Genomic DNA, 23,355 nt, shown 5'->3' with positions numbered 1-23,355 from the left:
AATATTTGACTTTTAAAAAAAAAAAAAAAAAAGCCATTCCAAATATTATTTGTTCTTAGTACAAGGTACACTTTAAATAGTTGATTGGCTTTCATTTTTATTTCGTTCGGAGAACTGATCAAATAAAATCTAGGATCCCGTTTTCTGGTTTGGATCAATTTGGTATTGAAAAACAGTGGGGGGGGAGAGAGAGAGAGAGAGAGAGAGAGAGAGAGAGAGAGAGAGAGAGAAGAGTAAACGAAGATTACACTAAACAAAATCAAAATAATCAATCTGTTTAAAAAAATTATTATGGCATATTTCAATAAAAAATTTCATGTCAAGACGGCAGATTGTTTATTCAGAAACCAGCAGTTATAGTATACCTTTGCTGAGATTTACCTGAATTTACCAAGGGCGTTTTAAAAGAAATCACACAATCTATACATATGGTTGGGTTTTTTTCCAGTGTACACGTATATATTGATTTTCTTGGAAAAAGAATATCGATATGAATAAATTTCGAGTTTGTGTATTTTTGGTTCTAGATCGACACTGTCACACATATCACTCCGATTTTTAGACTGGGTAATAAAAACAAGCAAAACAAAAACAAAAAAAAAACAACGCATATTTATTTGGCTCATTTCATTCAGCAGGAAAAAAAACACCAAACCGCATATTTATTTCCCATATCTATTTGGCCCATTTCATTCAGCAGATCCTATTATTGATTATTCTATCATGAAAACTATTATATTTTGATGATGTCATCTTCAAATAGTTCTCTAGGAGAATGTTTTTCTGCATTGTAAAATGGGGAAAATTGTGAAAGAAACTGCTAGATAAAAGACATTATATAACAATCCAAATATACTTTAAAATTCTCTATTGGTGTCCGAATACAGAGTGAAATATCACTGATGAGGAGTACGCGTGTTCTTAATGAATATTACCTGAACTCACGTCGTCTACCGGTGTCTTGACACATGCTACATACAAGCAATGCTTTTTTATGTAGTAAATTGTTTGAATTTATTTTTTTTTTAAATTATATATCAAGTAAATATTTCATCTTCATATTTTGAAATTGTATCGAATGATCTCTATCTCTTGTCTTTTATTTCAGAGAAACTAACTTATCGATGCAATTTTGATAATCAAAACATGGTATAATTAAAAAGTCATTAAGAAGTGTTCATGCCTACATTTTCATCAGATCAGTGTGAGTTTGTTCTAGGGGATATTTAGGTAGTAATCTTAAGTGAGAAATATTAATTAAACCGTCCAGATGACGCTACATTACCTCCGCGGGGAAGAAAATATTTAATCGGTGTCGTAATATTATCACACAATGTTCAACTTTGTCACCAGTATGTCATTTGAGAGAGAGAGAGAGAGAGAGAGAGAGAGAGAGAGAGAGAGAGAGAGAGAGAGACTATGAAGACACAATTGTTTATGATCAAATGAATAGAAATTAATGAAATAGATAATGCAATCGATGGTTGATCAATATCATAATATGCTGTCACACAATATAAAACTGGTACATTAAATGAGATAGAGAGAAAGGGAGAGAGAGATGTTTAATATTGATCACCGTTCATAATTTTGTTGACCAATTTCATTTACCACATCCTGTTGAAATTGTATGTCTTTACTAAAATAGTGCTGACACCTGACTTATGTTGAAGAAAAATTAAACAAATAAAAAATAATTAAATAAATATATAAACTAACAATAGGCTTAAATGAATGAATGAATCACCAGAACTCTTCTCTTCCAGAAGGCGCATTTAGCCTACATAATCAATGCATAATGGCGGATGGAGAAAATGTGTATTACAGAGGAGAAGGGATTTGTAACCTAGTTTTAGCCACAGAGAAGGTAATTATCATTTTAAACATATGACTAATTCGCGACTTATCTTCTACACCTTTTGTAGAGTTTATATTCAAATTAAGGAAGTAAAACTGAATATAATTAACATTAAAACAATTTGTATGCACGTTGCATCGTATGATATATATAGATCTACTCGGGGAATCCAACAAAGAAGACATGATATTTAACACATGTGATGTGGTTCTTTGCCAACGATATTGATATGTTCGCCATTAGATGGGGATTAAGGATCCAGTTTTACTTTGGCTTCTAGTACAGATTGAACATTACAATTTTACAGAACTTGTTCATGGAATAAGATTTATTGCTATTAGTCATCATGTTTTGTATAAATATACGCATTATGTTTTTTTGTTTTATTCTTTGATATATGTGGGCATGGTTTTTTTTCCCTGGACAAAGTTGTAATGTTGCATACATGATGACATCTGTTGTCAAAACTTCCAATATCCACAAACTACCCGGTTAAAATGCAGAGGAAATTCAGACTGAGTAGTCTTTATGAAATTTTATCTTAGAAGTGAAACAATTATCCCACCTTATGGGTATTTATTATTTATGCTATACATTAGTTAGTTAGATATATGTTAGATATTCCACCTGAAATATTAAATATCTGCATTTTGAGGGATGAAGTTTAATAAAGACAAGCTATTTATTAAAGCTTTTAGTATGACCCCCTACTGCCAAGAACACAAATTCTGATGTTATAGGGAAAGATCTACTTGTAAATGTCAGCCCCCTTCTACCAAGAACACACATTCTGATGTAATATGTGTAAATGTCAGCAATTTTATGATTTTATCTTTTTAATCCATCTATTGAAAAATGTGTTCATTTTTGCAAATTTATATAAGAATGGAAACAGTTCTGATATTGAAAACACATACGGTACACTGATTAACAAACCTACAGATAGCTTGCCATGAGAATTGATGCTGCAATGAACTATTTTCCCATAATTCTCTTGTGGATTCAAATTTTCAGTTTGATGATTACATTAGGTAATACGATATGCACTGCATAAGTACATTAATAATTGTCATAGTGTTACAATCGTTATTGCTTAGACAATATTTTCATTAAAAAAATGTTGGCATGTTGTAATGTTTAATTTTACAAATTTGTCTTTTGTCGCTTTACAGGAAAAGCAGGTGTATCGTCTTATGAAAGCTGGAAAATACTCGGGCAAACAGGGTTGTAACAGAGGTCGTCACACTCAGGTATAGAAGTTATAGGCATTTACAAAAAAGAGGATAAAATTTGCCCTCATTTTATATACATGTAATAGTAAACAATATATGCATGATGATATACATTTTTCTCTTTCAAACTTTTTTGGGGTTAAATTTGACCGTGAAGTGATTGACTCCATCTCTCTAGGATCTTTTGTCTTCTTTTTTCCAAGGAAAGATCAAAATGGATTCATCAGTCGCTGGAAGACAATGTAGAGTACATCAAGAACATCATGCTCCCCATGCTGTCGGACGCCTTCGTGGTGATCCCAGTAAGTCGTGTGTGTTTGACAGCTTGGATTTTTTTTTTCATTTTACGGAATTTGAAATACTCCTAAATGATTATAGGCTCATTTTATATTCATGTATGCTTATATATGACAAAAACCTTTTAGGTTGTAACTGATAGGTATGGGTTTTGGTAAGTAAATTGAATAAAGAGAAACCAAACTGATTATGAGGACCATACAAATCAGGATTTGTTATGTCTTGCCGATTTTCTGTAACAGTGTTGTATAGCAGTTCATCAATATCTTATAAAGTATTCAGGGCCTGTTGTGTTTATTATACTGGTCAAGCTTACTCAAGAGACATAGTTTACCAAATGTACCATTCTCAATGTACCAATCCAATCAGATCACGCCATACAATGATGGCTACTGTGCCAGTTTCCAGTAACTGACCAAATGTACTATTCTCATGTGATTCAATCAGATAACGCTGTACAGACAATGATGGCTATTAATTGAGCCGGTTTCCAGTAACTGACCAAATGTACCACTCTCATGTAATCCTTTTGATATAATAATTGATAAGATATTTTTGAAATACTGGTGTTACCTCTTGATGATATAATGATTGATATTATATATTGATATGTGAATTTCCGTCATGGAATTTTAGTCCTCCTGAATGTGGTTGTGTGATACGATAATCCAATGATGATGATCAGTGAATGATATTATATAGTGCACGAGTTACTGCATATTCTCTCCAGGTGAAAATAAAATACACTGTAGTAGCCCATCAGCAAATTGGAAATTGTATTTCATTGCAATCGAGTATCATACAGAAATTGTATTGAATTTTTATGGCAATGTTTTGTGTACAAATAGATGTACGTCTTGCTTGATATGGAGAAAAAATCAGCATGTTTAATTTTATTCATTTTCTATTTCATAACAGTCCTTCAGCTCAGCAGTGCTCTTTTGTGAACTAAAAAAATAAATGAATAAAAAAGTAGTAAAGTCTGGGTTGTCCCCATACCAAGTTAGGTTATACAATACAAACTAAAAAATTTCAGTTTTCTCAGCCACTCAAATTGCATGTTATAATTGAAATTAAATTATAACATAATAGATTATGTACATTTAGAGTTTAGAGCTCGCTGCAGGCATGCGTTTGCGATCTGAAAATTACACAGACTCTTCAGTATATCAATCTTGGATCTATATAAATACTCCAGGGAATTTTATGAATCGGAATTGATATATATTATAGATTTCTTTAGCTTTCTCTCTACTTCACAAGTCACGTTATTGATTGTCAATGTTATCAGATACGTGCTGAAATGAACAGGCTCAGGGCGGTTAGTTTAGCGACATTGACTGCCAAAGGGGTGAGAATAGAATGGAGAAGGCCGGGTTATATTTGTTACTTTCGTGGCTTTTAGCTGAACCACAGGGAAGGCTTTATTTCTGTAACAACCTTTACAGATTTCCTTCTGGATGGTTTTTTTTCTTCTTCAGAAGTTCACTCGCAGTTCAAACCACTACTAAATTTATCATAATTTGCAAAATTAACTGAAAATTGTCTTCCAGTACCTTTTTGCCTGTGCAGGGATGATAAAACATTCTGATTTAATTGCATTGTTCTTCCGAACAGCAACAGAGCTTTGATCAGTGGGGAATAATTGCCCTGGAAATTTTAACTCCAGCTAATTTCACCCGAGAAAATCAGAAGACTCTTATTGAAAAGAAAAATTCTATTCACAATGAATGGCATTTGACCAACAAAATTAGTATTGAGTTAAAAATTTATATTGTGTAATTTCACGGAAATGAAAATTACTGGAAGAATAATGGTTAAAACACTTTTTTAACTCAAATGTCAAACTCAGAATCATGCCAGTTAACTTAAAGCTGTATCACAATGTCATACTGACAATACGCGTATCATACAGACTGCGATCAACACAATTGATATATTGCTGTATTGTTACACATCTTGTTGATATGCTTACTTACTAAAACTTGAAATTGATTTAAAATTCATTAGTATTGCCATGACAACATTAGTGCATGCCTCATAGCCTGAATGTGTAGAATATGCAAGACCCTCGGAAATTAACGGCATTATAAAGTCTGTTGTGTTGGTACAAAATAAAATGATAAATTACAAATGTTTACATCAATCATATCCCGGGGGACAATTATCAAAATAAAACAATATCAAACCAATCAGCACGAAGCCGTGTATTTTTACCATGTAATATCATTGTTTTGACATTTCCATGTCCACTAATGCAATATTCGTGATATTAAACATTTCATCATGTGATATAACCTTACTAATGATTAATTACACCAACAACAGCGAACCCTGACTCTGTGTATATAATATCGGCATGGAAACAAGTTTATAGAACGAATCTGAAATGTTTGAATTTTGTAGACTTTGAATGTGTTGTTACTGATGATTTGATAATCAATTTTTTTTTATGTGATGGCTATCAGCTGACATCGTATCTGTGACACCAAATACTTGACTTTTGCAGCTTACAGATTACATCTTATGTTTAGTGTGAAGTAGATTAATAACAACTTTTTAAAAAACACTCATATACTAGTACCTTGTGACTTATTTGTAATCTTATGTATATATAAAGAAAAAGAAAAGAAACACAAAAACTGAAAAGCTTATGGAGAGTGGGAATGAAAGTGCTAAAGCTTAATTATTAAATGTCTGTGTTTTTATCATTTTGAATATTCACTCTCTCTCTTTCTCTTCCCCTCTCTCTCTCTCTCTCTCTCTCTCTCTCTCTCTCTCCCTCTCTCTCTCTCTCTCTCTCTTCCTCTCTCTCTCTCTGCATGAATTTTTGTTTAATGTTGTCAAAAATTCACATATATTATGGTGTTGTAAATCCTGCGCCAGTGACTACACTAAATATAGACATTGGTATTTCGTGAAGGTGGTGGGGAGAACGTTGTATTGTCTGTACATTTTTCGTGACAATGGATCGTACCTCACATTATAAGTGGGAGCCAAGTAAAAAAATTTTTGCATATTATGGAGTATGTCATTGTAGAGATGTGCTGTGAGGTTTTGGAATTTGATTTATGTCCGGTGAATCTAAGTAAGGGTCTCGGAAAGAGTGGAATTCCTGTGTCAGTGGAAGTCCCTGTATTGTTAAGGCTTACAAGAATTATAGCTGTAGGGTTGTGCAGCATGCTTCACAGAGAATTATAGCTGTGGGGTTGTACCGCATGCTTCACAGAGAATTATAGCTGTGGGGTTGTACAGCATGCTTCACAGAGAATTATAGCTGTGGGGTTGTACAACATGCTTCACAGACAATTATAGCTGTGGGGTTGTACAGCATGCTTCACAGAGAATTATAGCTGTGGGGTTGAGAATTATAGCTGTGGGGTTGTACAGCATGCTTCACAGAGACTACAATACACATGTAGAGATGTATGATAGTCAAAATATTGATGGATAGGCACGGTAGTGTCATTTTATTTGTCAATGAATTTTCTTCATACTTTGTAAAATCTTAGTATTGGAAACCCTCAATGTAAATACATGTATGTCCAAATCGTGGGAAAGTTCTTGTCATTGTGGGGAAATACGGTCTTGGAAGAGTTACCAACCCTGAGAAACAGTGAAAAGTGATAAACATTTTCTCATAGTCTCTGAAATTCAAACAGACTAATGGGATGGATACCCTCTCAATAATTTTTCAGTATCTTTCAAGATTTGTAGTTTAGACTTGGATGATTGAAATTGACAAGGACGATGCACATCAGACGTATGTCATGTGTTTTATTTATAGCTATAGAATCAAATTTCTATCATGCTTAGAAGCAGATGCCAGGGTGTGGGCATTTATTTTCTTAATAACAGCATCTCATTTTCAGTATATGTGAATTTGTTGGGTTTGTTTTTTTTTTACCTGTAAAGCTCAAGATTAAATCACACATCTCTACATTTCATATATTGAAATTGATTCTTGTATTAGTTGTTAGTAATTTCATGTTTTGTGCGTGATACTTTTGTAGGAATGGCAATAAATCTGTTAGATTATGATATTGAGTTGACACCAAAAAATGTAGATTGATCTCCGTTACCATGGTAACTTATGATTATAGGTGTCATTTAACATCATTTGATCCTGCGAATATGAGTCGGTGAAATAATGCTTTATACAGGTCTTAGAAATTTTTTTTTGTATAATTACAGAAAATTAGGGAGATACCTAAAGGTTTCACCGAGAGGATTGAGGAAGAAATCAAGCACATTAGAACAGGTAGCCATGATTATTCTTTCTTTCAGAGAATATGGGAAGGGAGGGGGGGGGGGGGGTGCCCTGCCACAAAGATTTATCAAAATAGAAAGAGATGAACTGTTTACCCTTGTCAGACCAACTTCAGTTAAACCTACCTTGTTAAGTTTTTTTTTTTTTGGTTGTTAATTGCAATAACTTTTTATTCTTCCTTTTTTTCTCTCTTTTGTTTTGGCTTTTATCTAGAATATATGTCATAGTTTCCTTTGATTCAAGTATGATACAAGTCGCCCGATCGCTATTTAAATCCTTTTTGGAATAACCAATGAATTTAAACTGCTGATTCATCAATAAATTTCCTGTCCTGAATACCTACTAAAAAAATTTATATCAAGTTTATGGAGTCAGAAAAATATAATTTTAATGGTGGCAATATACTATGCTATTAATTATAAAATCCCTGACAGTTGAGAAAATGAATACCTTTATATATACGGAGTCTGACATTAATTTTTCAAAATTTGGACACGACTTGGACGTTTCTCATGTCTATTTTTAGCCATAGCGTTCTTGAGCATGTTGAAGCATAAAAGAGGTTGGTTATGTGTCTCAGATTTGTATTTGCATGACAGATTACAGAAGGTGGCGCTGCTTGAAAGCAACATGAAAATGTATTCATATACAGCCAGGGGCTTAAAACATGTACTTGTATTATGTCGGAAAAAATCTATATATATATATTTATACCATATTTAAAATGAGATTCTTGTCACAGTTTTGAAATTGATTTAAGCTTACGTGGCATTATTTAGAATTAAGTTCAGCAAGTAAACGAGAAAGCGATGAAACTTTTATCATGTATTTAATGAGTGTAGGTCTTGGATAAACAGATATGTTTCTGATTTGGCTTGCAGCACACAAGCGGGTACAGGAGGATGATTTTCGAACCGTGGACCCTGCGACATGTTCAGCACTGGTGCTGCCAGACTTTTGCTATGTCACCGACTTGTCAACAAACACTTGCATATCTTGTACAACATCTGACGCATTTCCCACCATAAGTGTAGAAATCAAGGTCAGGCAATATATTCATCATGTGCTTATAGGAACACTGCAGCTGCAGTTCATTCACAATGTCAAAAGACAGTATTGTTCTGTTTCTGAATTTCTGTTACCTTTTCCCAGATCGGAGAAGACTTTATTACAGTCATTTTACTTGCTTAAATTCCAAATTTGAGTCCATAAACCCAACATGTTTGTTCCATAATGACAGCAATTTTAGGTTGAATTAAAGTTGGTGATGTTTATTGTGTATTGTTTTGTCTCATAACATATCAAAGGACATTAACTGTTGGTAACCCCTGTTTCTTACTGATTTAACTAGTATTTGTCATGTGATTATCTTGTGTATTCAAAGTAGACGTCCTACCTACCCTATTTGTTTCTGTTGGATAGCAGAAAGCAGGACTATGTGTGCCTTATTGACTTAGTATAAAAAAAAACAGTCTCTACTAAATTCAGAGTGTGTAAATATTACAAGGATTTGTACCAAAAATGTCTTAATCATTCATCAACATTATCTGTGTGTTATGAGAATACTATGTTGCAATTCATTCAAATTTCTCTGAGTCAGATACACACCTGATTATGTAATACAGATTAATCTGAACAGTCTGTTTTCAATATTTTCTTATATATAAATCATTACAGCCAAAGAAAGGTTTCATCCCCCTGTCTGCCTTGAACAGTGATTCTTCCACAGTGAAGGCTGGAGTCTGCAAATTCTGCATGCACCAGAGGTTAAAGGTAAGTGGAACTTGTGTGAGATTTCCATCCTGCACCCCTGCATGTGTAGAAACAGTTCTCCTATAGGAGAAAATCTCCATAATGATGGTTCCTGATTTCCCAGAGTTCCTGTTTTCCCCAGAATTCCTGAGTTAAATGCTCTGTCAAATGCATGTTTAATTGCTGTATTTTGCTACACATTGATTTGTTGTTTGCCCCAACACCACCCTTGTATATTTTATCCCTTTTGTAAGTTTTGAAAAAAAAGCATTGTAATACTTTGGGGAGGGGGAGATATGAACTACGAATCGTATAGAAACATGGCAAGAATGTTCGAGCATAAGAGAGTCTGTTTTTCATTTGTTTGTTTTTATGAGGGAAAACTTCATTGGGATTCATCTATCTAAGATAAGACTGCTATATTTTATGTCTTGTTGTCATAGCAACTAACAACAGACAAAGAGTGCCAAAGTAGATCATTACCTGAAACGAAAAATGTATTGATGTGATGTAAAATTCTAATGATTTGAAAGTGATTGAAAATCCTCCAAAGATGGTGTTATAACTGAACAGCCAAAGTTTAACACTTTTCCTGTTTTATATGGTATAGCTGTAAAGCATAAAGTTAGACAATTATTGCGTAGGAGGAAATGAAATCTCCATTTTCAATATAAAATGATGGATATTTTAGATAGATTTGTGTGGTTATGGCATATATATTGCTGACGTTCACGGTCACACTATGTAAAGCATGATGGCTATAGAAACAACTCTGATGTATTAGAAATTGTTGTGTAAGGACGATAAAATATTGCGCTTACTTCTTAATGAACCCTCTGCATCTAAGTCAGTACAACAGGACAGATTCTGTTAGTGAGAGGAAATGGTATGATAGTTTCCATCGTGTCATGTGTGGTGTTTAATTTGGTTAAGTCGAAGATGAGGATGGTCATTCAATTAAATTTCTTGGTGGTTAGTGAATGGGCAATCAGTCAGATGGAATTGACCAGTTGATGGGAGGGCCGTTGTATGGGACTGTTCTGTGCGTCAGAGACGTTGTCAATAACACTGCAGTGCTTGATACATAGAGATGTAGATTCATGTGACATTTACTTTTTTATTGGCACAATGCACACGCTATTATCTTGTTTAGAAGTAGGTCTTCATTTTACACACAATCTCAAGACATTGACTTTTTTAGGCCCCCTTACATTTACTTTATCAGGCCAGGTTATAGGTAGGTACCCTAGAGAGAACAACCCGGGCCTGGTTATAGGCAGGTACCCTAGAGCCAACAAGCCGAGCATCCCTGCTACTCTCCTTGTAGCTTTTGAATTGAAGATTTACAAGTGAACTTTACATCCATGGGTTACGGATCAAGTTTGAGTTTAGGCTTTGTTTACCTATTTTTTAAAGAGTTTTGGACCTTGAACATAGCAAATGATGTCACAAGTGGGACCCTTTTCTGATGCTTCACATCACCATATCTAGTTTGACAGAAGAAACCAGTCTTATTACGTAGAATTGATCGGATATCAATGAATGCCAGTCGTTACTGTAGTTTTTAAATATACGCGAGGAACTCATTATCATGTAATTTCGCGACAGGCACCACTCGCAAAATAAAATTACTCACTTTTAATTTTCTGTTGCTAACAATACATGTAAGAACTCTTGATAAACAGATAATGCACAAATTCATGTTTACGCTATTTGACGTATACGAGTCATTTTGCCATATTAGGTACTGATGTAAAGTAGGACCCTACAGTATCTGCGTAATTAATCGGTCAGTTTGTTCTCGGATGATTCAGATTCCTCCGTGTTCAGAACTGGAGTGTTTTCTTTCATGTACGCTTCATTATTATTGTTCTAAAATGATGTGAAGTATCTCTCGGTGTTGCAGAATTGCGAGTTGTATTCGTTTGTCGTTTGTTGACGAGGTCTGCATCAGTGAAATGTTTTCAAACTCTGAAGAAGAAAAAGAACAATGGTTCATTGTGTGTTTGAAAAATCGTCTTAAGAATATTTATTTGAGATTAGGGATGTTTTTGTTCATTCAGTCTAATATGTTGAGTTCTTTGTAGGGGATGTGACCGCTTACCTAGGTTCAGATGTTTACAAATACACTGGTTGACTGCCCCGCATACCTGGCCCGCCTTTAAATTGTGTATCACAATACCTTGTTGACATCATTTCTTGTGTGTAGGATTTACTTCTCGTTCAGTTAAAGGATCTAGATTTGGGTCATAGCGATTATATTATTTCCTCCGATGAGGTCTGTGTACTCGGAGTATAAGGAGTTTTAAATAGCTTCCTTTGTCTGGGCTGTACAATTTGTCATCCTCTGGAAGCGCGCGCATTAAAGTTCTCTTTACCTACCTGTGGGGTTTACGTTCTGTCTCATCTGTAAAATACGTCAGCGTATATTTAGTAGAATCAGATTAGCAGTTTGTTAAGGTCCTTTGTCATTGGTTTGTGTTTTGACAGTGACATGGTTTAGAGTTTCACAGTGGAAAGAAACACTACTTGAAACCTGTTCTACGTGAACACTGAAGCGGAATTTTTTTTTTGTTTTTTTTTTTGTTGTTTGTATAAGATACGCCCAGATAGTATTTTGTAAAGTAATATTACAAGATAGCTTTATATATGGAAAATTAAACCTAAAATGGAAATGTCAACTCCAATTCAAAAGTTCACGAGTGGAAACATATTCAGGTGTATATGTATGTATAAGGTAGTATTAAGACTGCTGTCAGTTTTTATAGGAACTAGCTGGTACATAATTACATGTATCATACGTCAAACAAAAGTTGTTGATAATTAGTACAAGGCTTTCATTTAGTACAAAAGATTTTTGAGGTTTGTAGTTCAAAATGCTTTTTAAAAAAAGGCAGGGTTAACTTGTTTTGGTCATAAGGTAATTAATTTAATTAAACAGGAACATGGTGTGTATAATTATGATTATTGGTTCAGAATAACTTTAGTGCACTACACACTAATGATGCCATTTGACTACCTGCCATCTTCACCCCAGATAATTTTCTTTGTTCATTCGTCACCTGTCACCGTATTAGGAAACGCGGACATAAAGACGGTGTGGAAATCTGGAGGGGAAATCTGGACTTCGTTATCTCGCGCGGTACGTTTTAGGAGATTAAGGCTATCATGAAGAACAAATATTTTGTTGAGATAAAGCCCAGCACCTTGAGGCTAGTCCATCACAGACTTGTGATATTGGGAAATGAGATATGGAAATGGAAATATTGCCATGGGCTAGTGTGTTAATGAAATGGTCATTTGTCTAAATTTACCTGAAGATATCGGTGGTTCCAGTCAGGGGTATAGGTATAGCCCTGTATGCATCATGTTATACAAGGTACCCCAGAGGGATTGCAGCATTTCCCCTAAATAACTAATTGCACCTCCCATCGTTCCTGATTTTCTGGACAGAAAAAGTGGTGTGATTGACACAGGTGATATGGGCTGTGAAATATGACACCATAAGATTAGTCTGTTATTGTTTACAAACCCTGACTAAGCTTGTACCAAGAAAAATTTCAAGATATGTTTTCTCAGCCAAGTAATCTCCTCCCTGAGTTTTATCACACGCATTGTGCAATTTGGCAAGCTATGATGTGTAATAGCAGTTTAAATGGTGTGTATGTGTGTATATAATATTTCAAATAATGAATGAAGAACTCGGCACAGTTGTTGAATAATTTAAAAGAATAAAAACCAGAATGATCACATGATAATTGATGATCAGGTCTTGCCAGTACTTTCGCCTCGCAGCTCAATCTTCAGGCAGTAGATTATTATGTGATTATTTTGCATTTTATTCTTTTAAATTATATATGTACATAAGTATATTAGGATGTAGAAGTTTTAATGGGTGTTCTTTGACTGATACCATTGACATAATCATTTCAATAATAACTTCGACCTTGTACAGAACCTTACTGCCAATTTGTTGGCCTCGGGTCTAGTGAACAGTAGATATATTTCCTGCCACTAAGTATAACTTTGATTGATGAAGGTTGAGTTTTCAGTGTCTCTTAGTCAAGTTTCATTTTGGGGACGTAAAGTTTGTTCGTTAAAACTTACTCTTTCAGAAGAAGGTTATGTGAAAAAGACCGATAAGTTATCAATTAAACGTCAGAGGAGACAATTATAAAAACAAAAAAATGTTTTATGTGAAAATTGAAAATGTGTTCTTCTTTATGTACTTGTTACATGTATAATTATGAATTGGAATTTACGGAGAGGAGGTGGGTGTTGAGCAGACGTTAGGATAATATTAATGAATATTTTCTTCAACAATCAGGTACATTTCATGTCTCCCACAAAAATGAGAAAGAAATTCATGGAACACACATAAGGAAAGTCCATGTTTCTATTTTTGTTGCTGTGAATGTGTTCAATGTAATAAAAGTCGAACAACAAAGGTCGGGATATATTTAAGAAGTGTTTTCCCAAAAAAGGTTGTTTTCGTGGTTTTATTATCCTGAATCTGATGTGTAACGGAAATGAGGAACAGCTTGACATGATTTTGTATGGCCATTAGCCAGTAACTGATGTACGGTCTGTGACTATTAGTACAGAACGATGCTCAGAATATGTTGTGATTAGTGACAGTAAAGTTTGTAAACAGCAAGTTTTAAAACCCTCAGAGTCTGTCCCTTTTAGCACTTTAAAGGCTGAGTTAGACGAGTGTTGATGAAGTTGTTCCTCCGGTGTTTGGTCAGTTAATGACACGCTTCTTTCATCTTCATGAAGAGATCTATAGCAAGGTTGACCATTTATGGAGGATTGTCGTTTTTCTCTTATAGTTTACATGATCCATGCTCCATGCTAAGCAATGTTCAGTTGTAAAAGAAAAACTTGAAAACTTGGTCTACCATCTCCGAAATATCAAATTTCCCATGTTTTCCCCTTCGATATCTTAACTAATTGTGATATGGCAGTTTCTTCATGAAAGCACTGTTGTAAATTATAAATGCACTAATGAATCTTGATCAATAATAGTATGTCTGTATTAATTAACAGCCAGTATTTATGACAAAAATTAAAGTAGAATGTATATATAAGAAATAAATTTCATTTTCGAAAATACATGGGGGTATGCGACGCTTCATGCCAGCATGTTCAAATCCTCGTGTATTTTCAGAAATAAAATGTATTTCTTAAGGGGCAAGATCAAAAGTTCAATGTCTGACAAAAAACTAAATTCACATAATTTTCACCAAGACCCCCTCACCCCTCTTTAAAATTAATATGAAGAATGTTGAAACCTCTTTAAAATTAATATGATGAATGTTGAAACTAATCGATTTAGAAGTAAAAACATACGATTATAAGTAATATTCTGTATACCTTTTCTACTGTTTATTCCCAAAGGAAAGTGTACATTAGAACTATTAATTATTCATTAAAATATAATATCATGTGTTTTTAACAGTTGCTTATCTGTTTTCTTTTTCTACTAAAGTGTAATCGATGTTGGATGACAGAAACTTACAGAAGATTTTATCCCCCCCCCCCCTCTTCCCCCTACTTCCCCCTATTTGAATTAAAAAATTTATCCAACATCGATCTTTTGACCTCGCCCCTAAATATGAAGTAAATACAAATTATAGATATTTTATTTCATGTTAACAGTCAAATCTTAACTGCGGTATTTATAGAAAGTGGAGAATTTTACAGTCACTATTGCAGTGCAGGAGCGTGTTTTACAGAAGAACTTGCGACTTACGACAAACTTTACAAACTAGAATTTTCAGCTTTATTGTAAATCATTCACTCCGATTGCAAAATATTTTTTAAAGAAAATATTGAAAATTTAACCTCAGAAAAGTTTTAATTCATTCATTTAAATGAATATCTGTGTAATACAATTTAAGACTTGCGACTTTGTCTTAAGTTGTTTGGTAAAATGGGCCCCAGGACTCCCGGGACAATAATTTGTGATTGTCAATTTTGCTTTGGATGACCTTTAATTTTTGTGACATAATAATCTGAGAGTCCTAGGATCAGTCAGATATTGGATATCGTCATTTCAGATGATTGATGAAAAACAGCACCACCAAAACTCATTATTATCATATGTATCAAAACGTGTAATAATACCAAGGGACCGCGTGCTCCCGCATGTGAATGTATGGTCTTAAGCACATGAGTAATGGATTTTCTGGAAATATGTGTTAATCAATTTTAATATTGTGTTTGTATTGGCAAAGAAAATGAATGTCTTTCAACATGACACTAAATGTTAGATTTTAATAAATATGCAGTGTTTTAGAAGAAGGTTTATGAACACATCGCTCTTGTTGGGTAGGAGCCCCTTATTTTCTGAGGAAGAGATTGATTTACATTCATGACTCAGCACTTGATGATAAACTTCTGACTAGGATATTTATAAGAGGCTTGTTGGAGACATCGGGCTAATTAGGTCATGAATAGGTTTATATTATCATATGCAAGTTTTTTGGTAATAAATCATTTCCAGACATCCTACACTGTGCAGGAAGTATAGCCTTTGTGGTGTCTGTTGTGGTTTCCATATTATAAGATATTTCGGACAAGTGTCCATCTTGTGCAGGTTCTTGTCGGTCGTAAATTCTGACATGTTGGAAATTTTTACGCAGATATAATGAATTTATTGAACTGTAGATATATAGGCTTGTGTCGTTATCTGTTACATGTAGTTGATGAATTACCAAATCCATGTGGAGAGATGTGTTAATTGTAAAGGAATCGGACAATTTCTACATAACATCCGATACTTTTTGTTTATGACAGTTCATAAGTTGAAGACAGGTCCTAGTGTGTTTACGCCAGAAATGCTAATCTGGCCTACACAAACTATAACCTATATTCAACATATGAATGGTATCTTTGGCAATCCCTTATATAGAAATTGTCCAATCTAATTCTTATGAAATAGAACACTATTATAGATACATGTAGGATGTTGTTTGGAAGGAAGACTGCCCACCTTCCTGATTTTACCAGAAGATTTCAATACTTGTATATTACAAACAAAATCAGCGTAGGCTAAAGATGGAAGCCTCCAACAGAGGTCTCCCTATCGTGGTGCCAGAAATCAGATTCAAACATTAGATGTGGATATAGATATGAAAGTCCCATTGACCTCGACCACCTGCTACTTCTTATGTGGAGAGTAACAGGTTGCCAGATACTATAGATTTCGTGATTTGAGAAACAAATAACCTGACTGGTCATCATGTCAGTAAGGTAGATCCCAAGAAAATTAGTACAGGTGACTCTCGATTACAAGAAAATTAGTACAGGTGACTCAAGATTACTTGAAAGTTCAAAGGACCTTGATAATGCTTCAAGAGATCAAGAGTTCGAGAGAGGGAAGGTTGAGTTTATTGTCTGGAAATTAAAGGTCCGACCATTATGGTTCAGATTTTATACTAACAGGAAGTGCATATTTACAACTTTCCGGAATGAGAATATTCATTGGCATGTCTATAGATTATTTTCTCAAAATCACCGTCTCATTGTCTAGTCAAAACATACTTTAAAAAATTACACAGTGTCGTACAGCTATTGTGTCGTTGTAAGTTGAAATTGTACAATTAATAAACAGTAATCTACCCCCATAATGAAGCACATGTGTAAGGTTAATTATCTACCCCATAGCTATTTAACTAGCTAATTAACACAGCCAGGCTAGCCCCTGGCATTCACCTTTATCCAGGTAACGTTTAAGCGGAAACAATTTTAACGCTTGATTGATGGCGTCTATATGCTACAACCAGAGATATCTAGAGTAAAAACGATGAAAATGTTATTCGGGACCCGAATTTCTGTAGGAGAGATAGAGATCGAAAGTTCCCAAGATGACAGGTAAATTGCTTAGAAAAAAAATTGGGTCCATGCTTCGACTTTGAGAGATGAAGAACTACAAGACATGAGAGACCAAGCCAACGAGAGTTGCCTGCATTTCAGTACTTGGTTCCTTTGTAATGTTTGTAACAGTTGACCAAGTAGAGAAAGTCATATTGTAATTCAAATACCGATTGATGTAATTATAACTGGTAGGATACTAGATACACAGTATAATACCATAAGCAAGGGGATTGGGGGGGGGGGGGATGAGTACTTTTTGAAGACATTGATCATGTACTCGGATCTCACGTCTGCCATTTTAATTCAATCCTCCTTTTCAGCAGTGGATGTAATGTGAGAGGGTATTCGAACACTTGGTTTTTTTTTTCTCCAAGCTCTCGAGTTTCCTCCCACATTGTCGATCACCCACCACCACCACACACACACACACTCCAACATTTGTGCAAAACCACACAGTAAGGACCCATTGGATATTCTGTTTAAACATAAAAAACGACGAGGGAACGAAATGGATCTGATGTTGTATTGCTGGTAGGGTACGATCGATGGATAATGATCCAAGTGTGTGGGTTTTTTTCACACTGTAAATTTAAATTGATGAGAAGAGATCAATTTCTATGTTGTTAATCAATATAGCGCAGAACATTTGTACATCGTGTGGCTCTGGTGACCAGCGGATTAGACTGGTGTGGCTCTGGTGACCAGTGGATTAGACTGGTGTGGCTCTGGTAACCAGTGGATTAGACTGGTGTGGCTCTGGTGACCAGTGGATTAGACTGGTGTGGCTCTGGTAACCAGTGGATTAGACTGGTGTGGCTCTGGTGACCAGTGGATTAGACTGGTGTGGCTCTGGTGACCTGTGGATTAGACTGGTGTGGCTCTGGTGACCAGTGGATTAGACTGGTGTGGCTCTGGTGACCTGTGGATTAGACTGGTGTGGCTCTGGTAACCAGTGGATTAGACTGGTGTGGCTCTGGTGACCAGTGGATTAGACTGGTGTGGCTCTGGTGACCTGTGGATTAGACTGGTGTGGCTCTGGTGACCAGTGGATTAGACTGGTGTGGCTCTGGTGACCTGTGGATTAGATGCATGACTGAAAGTCTTTCGTTTGATTCATTCTGTCGATTTGTGGTCATTTGGTGTTTCACATTGCGTCCAAGTGAAGGCAATTTATGTGGTCAGGGAAGAGGAGAGGGGGGGGGGGGGGGGGGGTGATTCAAATGATTGATAACATGATGAGGGAGTCTATGACTTATTACCACAGAAACTGGGGATATAAACAATGGCCCTGTTAACCTTCGCCAACATATATGTCGCACACTTAGAAGTATGATGTTTACATAAATAATTCTATAGTACACTATTGTAGTATTGTAAGGATGCGGTCACACACAGTTATGACAAGGAGTCTGTCTCCATTGAACTTGTGACTAACGTCCACCAATCAGAATGCTAGGTCTCAAGACGTACATGTTTAGTTTGAAGGGTGTACTTCCCCGGCTGCTGTTATTGTGCTGTAACTCACGAACAAGGCACACCAAAAGAACAAGGCACACCAAAAGACACGTTGAAAGACAAGAATTTACGCACATAGTTTTCAATTCTACTCACCGTCCATGTTTTCATAAACAAATTCTTATGAGAATTTTGGCAGTTCTTTTTTTCCACTGATGCAGTGCATTTTTGTGTTTCATCATATCTATTATTAGTAATGATAAAAAGAAGATCAGTGGCTTGACTTTTAAATTTGGCAGAGCACTGGTATTGCACCACTGGAAGGCAAGATGTGCGTTCTGATTACACCGTTAAATCAATGGCTAAAGTTGAAGTGAAAGCGCTTTTCAGAAATGGGTCACTGAGCTGATTAAAGTTTTAATCTGATAAATTCATATGCCCCTTTGGTACGCCTTCAAGTGTCAATTGCCTTTTATTCAAAATTGAAAAGAACAGAATATTAACCTATATTTTTATTGATCTATTTTATTTTTTTGTTTTTGTTCATTTGTACATGGTTAAATGCAGAGCGAAATCCAGAGTGTATTTGATCAAAGGTATAATATGATCCACTGCCAGTTACTAACTTTTCAAGTAAATATTTTTTACTCCAACTTGACCTAAAGTAAATATTAACAGAACAACAGGTGTATTATTTTGTACATGTCATTTTCCAGTTCATAAATCAAACCAGCGAGACATTGTACCGTAGATGTCGTGCCCTCATGTTGAAAATAGCTTGTCCTTAACAGCTCATCTGCCTGTACCGGAGCGAGAGTAATACTACACCGTAGCACAGAGATGATTAGGGAAAGTGACATAACTAATTACACGACATAGTTAATTAATACCTGTTACTTAAGAAAGAGTCATTACTGGGGGGGTTCATGTAGAGGGTGTAGGGTTCCATGTGCTAGGTGTAAGTTTACATCATGAGACTTGGGAAGTTTTCATTCAAAGGCATTATTATATATGATCCATGTAAGCTTTCCGATCATGATAGATTGAAAAATGCTTGATATGAAGACGAGAAACATATACAGAAACTATGTATATCATGATACACATGTATGTAAATTTGGGTGTGATAAAAAAAAATTGTAGACAGTATAGGCATAAAGGCCTTTTTTCATAGTTTGAATTTTAAGAATAGATTTGTCAAAGATTTAAATAATCGTGCTAATAAATGTGACTGATTAGATTAATTGATTAGGGCGTCTTGCTTCCCGATCTTGTGACTGAATGTGATTGTTTTTTTAAAAATACTGGATTATTTTTTTTCAACAAACAGTTGTCCGCTAACATTTAGAATTGTGAAGGAAAAATAAAATTTAACAACAAAAGGCATAGTGTAAATGTTTATGTTAAATTGGTTTAAAAATAGATTTGTCAAAGATGTAAATTAGGAATGTGAATGTGGCCTAAGTAGGAATTGATGATGAGGTCTCTTTTCCTTATTCTGTGGTGTGCATGACTTTCCTCGCTGTTATTTTTAATTTTTGGTGGGCAGACACTTTCTGTTAACATTTAAAATCGTCAGAGACGTACAGTATAAAATGTGATTGGGAAAAGAGTGATGTTTTCTGATTTATTATTATATATTCATATAATATTAAAACAAGCCTCTGTTTTGCAGTGTACGCTTTGACATATGTGTTGCTTAAATTTTGAAACACATTTGAATTTCATTAATGATTATATATTACTACATGTAGTATGATTTATGATATCAGGGTTTTGTCCAGCATTTAGATGTTACTACCCATTTTATATTTAAGGGGAATTTTTGAGAATGCAGTCATGAGCTTCCAGGAAATAGGGATGGGGGACATCCATAGAATATGATATCCACAGATTATTACAGCCATATAAATTGATTGATTACTCATTTTATCTATATTGTAAGTTTGACAATTATAGAAAATGACTTGGAATATATAAAAGATGATTTTTGTTCAAAATTCTCAAACAATTTTGTGAAGTTTCTACAAATGAAGGTGATTTTTTATCTGTGGAAGGGATGAAATATCCATTTGTTGCCAAAGGGGAAAGGTACCTTTTACCATTAGTAAAAACAACCCTGGATATTTTAAATTGCAGAATTGGAGATAAGTTAGTGATTTTAATGGAGATTAATTGATTTGATACATCTACTAGTGTCAATCATTCCTTTAAATAATGTAGAGTTTAAACACTTTGACTTATGAATTGCAATCATATATGTATATAGGGATCCTGGTGAATTACCACATGCGGCAGGAAAAGGATGTGGTGAGCCCTATAGTCTGTAAACAAATCTCAAAATCAACTGTAGGTGACATATAGATCGAGAAATCGTTAAACCCAACTATTGCTGTCAACTCTACCAAGGACAATCACCTACTAAATGTTGTTTATTTCTCGGATGTCGAAATCGTAAACATACTTAATTATAATGCCTATAGTTCTCATTACCGTTTGGAAAGCTATGGATGAAAAGAAGTTGATGATTTAAACAGAAATTTTTCACATTTTCAAATTACACAGTTTTTAGGTAATTTTGCTATCTATAATTGGGACTTTTTCTGACGGGGGGGAAAGAACTGCAGATCAAGTGTTATAGATTTTATGTGATATTTGTAACAATTAGCTGGTAAAATTGTGGTGGGTTCTTACTGATTTTCTAGACCTATAGTGGGTACTAAGCTGTTGAAGGATTCCGATTCAGTCCTTCTGAAATTTGTTGGGGTGATGGGAAGTTCATTGTACAGCCCTGAGGGTTAAGGTCGTTGTGGTGATTTTTACTATCTGTAGGATTGACACTACATGGAACTGATCAAAGTTTTGTATGTCAGATCATCAAGTCGGGTCATTTACCTCCAGCAGTAATGGATATATTGTTTTCCATCTTTCTGTCGAGAAAATTTCCATATTTTGTTTTTTATACAACACCTTGTGAGCCAAGTAATTGACTGGAATTTTAGTCATGTTTTTGAGATTAATTTTGTGGAACAATAAGAGCTGCTATGTAGAAATTAGTGCTAAAACAAAACGCAACATTATAATTTTGGATACAACAAAGTTTTCGTAAAGGAATGAGCATGAAGTATGACTCAATTGTGGTAATGAATATTTTGTGTGGGTTGCAAGAGAGATATTCAAAAGTGAATTCAGAATTTTACTAAAAAAATTGTTTTAGACCATTAAGATGGGGTAGTCCTTAGTGTGTCTTCTTGTTCTTCTTTTTACCATTAGCACTGACAGTAAACATCTTTGATCCAAAGTCTTTTCCATTTAAAATGGCAATTACATAGTCATCTCTTTCCCATTCAAGCAAGCAATCTCACCTTTTTCCCAATCACAAAAAACACAAAAATTACATATATACCACTTTCCCAATCGAACAGCAATAACGGTTATTTTTTCCCCATTCAAACCAGCAGTCATATATACATGTATTCACTTCCCATTAGAACCAGCGATCACATTCACTTTTGTGATTGATAGTTCGAATGGAAATGAAATGATTATGTGATTGATAGTTCGAATGGGAAAAAGATGACTGTAATTGTTGGTTCGATCACTGATTACTGTTTACGTAATCTTCTCTTTCCCATTCAAACCAGCAACCACATTATTATGAAAGATGAGGATAACGAACAGTGATCAATCTCATAACTCCTGTAAAGAATACAAAATAGAGAGTTGGGCAAAACACGGACCCCTGGACACACCAGAGGTGGGATCAGACAAACACTGACCCCTGGACACACCAGAGGTGGGATCAGACAAACACTGACCCCTGGACACACCAGAGGTGGGATCAGACAAACACTGACCCCTGGACACACCAGAGGTGGGATCAGACAAACACTGACCCCTGGACACATCAGAGGCGGGATCAGACAAACACTGACCCCTGAACACACCAGAGGTGGGATCAGACAAACACTGACCCCTGGACACATCAGAGGCGGGATCAGACAAACACTGACCCCTGGACACACCAGAGGTGGGATCAGACAAACACGGACCCCTGGACACACCAGAGGTGGGATCAGACAAACACGGACCCCTGGACACACCAGAGGTGGGATCAGAAAAACATGGACCCCTGGACACATCAGAGGTGGGATCAGGTGCCAGGAGAGTAGCTGCGTATTGATCTGTAGATCTCTTTCCATTTTGAACCACACAACCACAAATCCTTCCTTTCCTGTTTGAATTTGCTCATCCACGATAGACTGAGTTATGATTAAATTGTCATAGCTTACTGAGTTATGATTAAATTGTCATAGCTTACTGAGTTCTGATTAAATTGTCATAGCTTACTGAGTTATGATTTAATTGTCATAGCTTACTGAGTTCTGATTAAATTGTCATAGCTTACTGAGTTCTGATTAAATTGTCATAGCTTACTGAGTTATGATTTAATTGTCATAGCTTACTGAGTTATGATTAAATTGTCATAGCTTACTGGGTTATGATTAAATTGTCATAGCTTACTGAGTTCTGATTAAATTGTCATAGCTTACTGAGTTCTGATTAAATTGTTATAGCTTACTAGTATGAAGGGCCAAATTTCATATTTT

The 23,355-nt window shown here is 35.1% G+C and overlaps 1 protein-coding gene across 3 annotated transcripts in view; it reads left to right on the top strand.

Moving 5' to 3' along the window:
* The first annotated feature begins 1,720 nt into the window (after positions 1–1,720).
* The window catches only part of LOC130047617 (inositol-pentakisphosphate 2-kinase-like), a 37,858-nt gene continuing 16,223 nt past the window's right edge, over positions 1,721–23,355 (top strand). The window contains exons 1-6 of one of the 3 annotated variants that reach the window (XM_056142978.1): positions 1,721–1,867; positions 3,031–3,108; positions 3,294–3,392; positions 7,582–7,648; positions 8,539–8,699; positions 9,335–9,430. In XM_056142978.1, coding sequence (XP_055998953.1) covers positions 1,739–1,867; positions 3,031–3,108; positions 3,294–3,392; positions 7,582–7,648; positions 8,539–8,699; positions 9,335–9,430 — 630 coding nt within the window. In that variant the 5' untranslated portion in view covers positions 1,721–1,738. Of the gene's footprint in view, positions 1,868–1,953; positions 2,138–3,030; positions 3,109–3,293; positions 3,393–7,581; positions 7,649–8,538; positions 8,700–9,334; positions 9,431–23,355 lie in introns of those variants that run through there. The other 2 variants (XM_056142979.1, XM_056142980.1) reach the window with 2 other exon arrangements.

The sequence above is a fragment of the Ostrea edulis genome, chromosome 7 (assembly GCF_947568905.1).
Source record: "Ostrea edulis chromosome 7, xbOstEdul1.1, whole genome shotgun sequence".
NCBI lineage: Eukaryota > Metazoa > Mollusca > Bivalvia > Ostreida > Ostreidae > Ostrea > Ostrea edulis.
The sequence above is the reverse complement of the archived record's forward strand: the minus strand, read 5'-3'. Positions and strand labels throughout refer to the sequence as shown.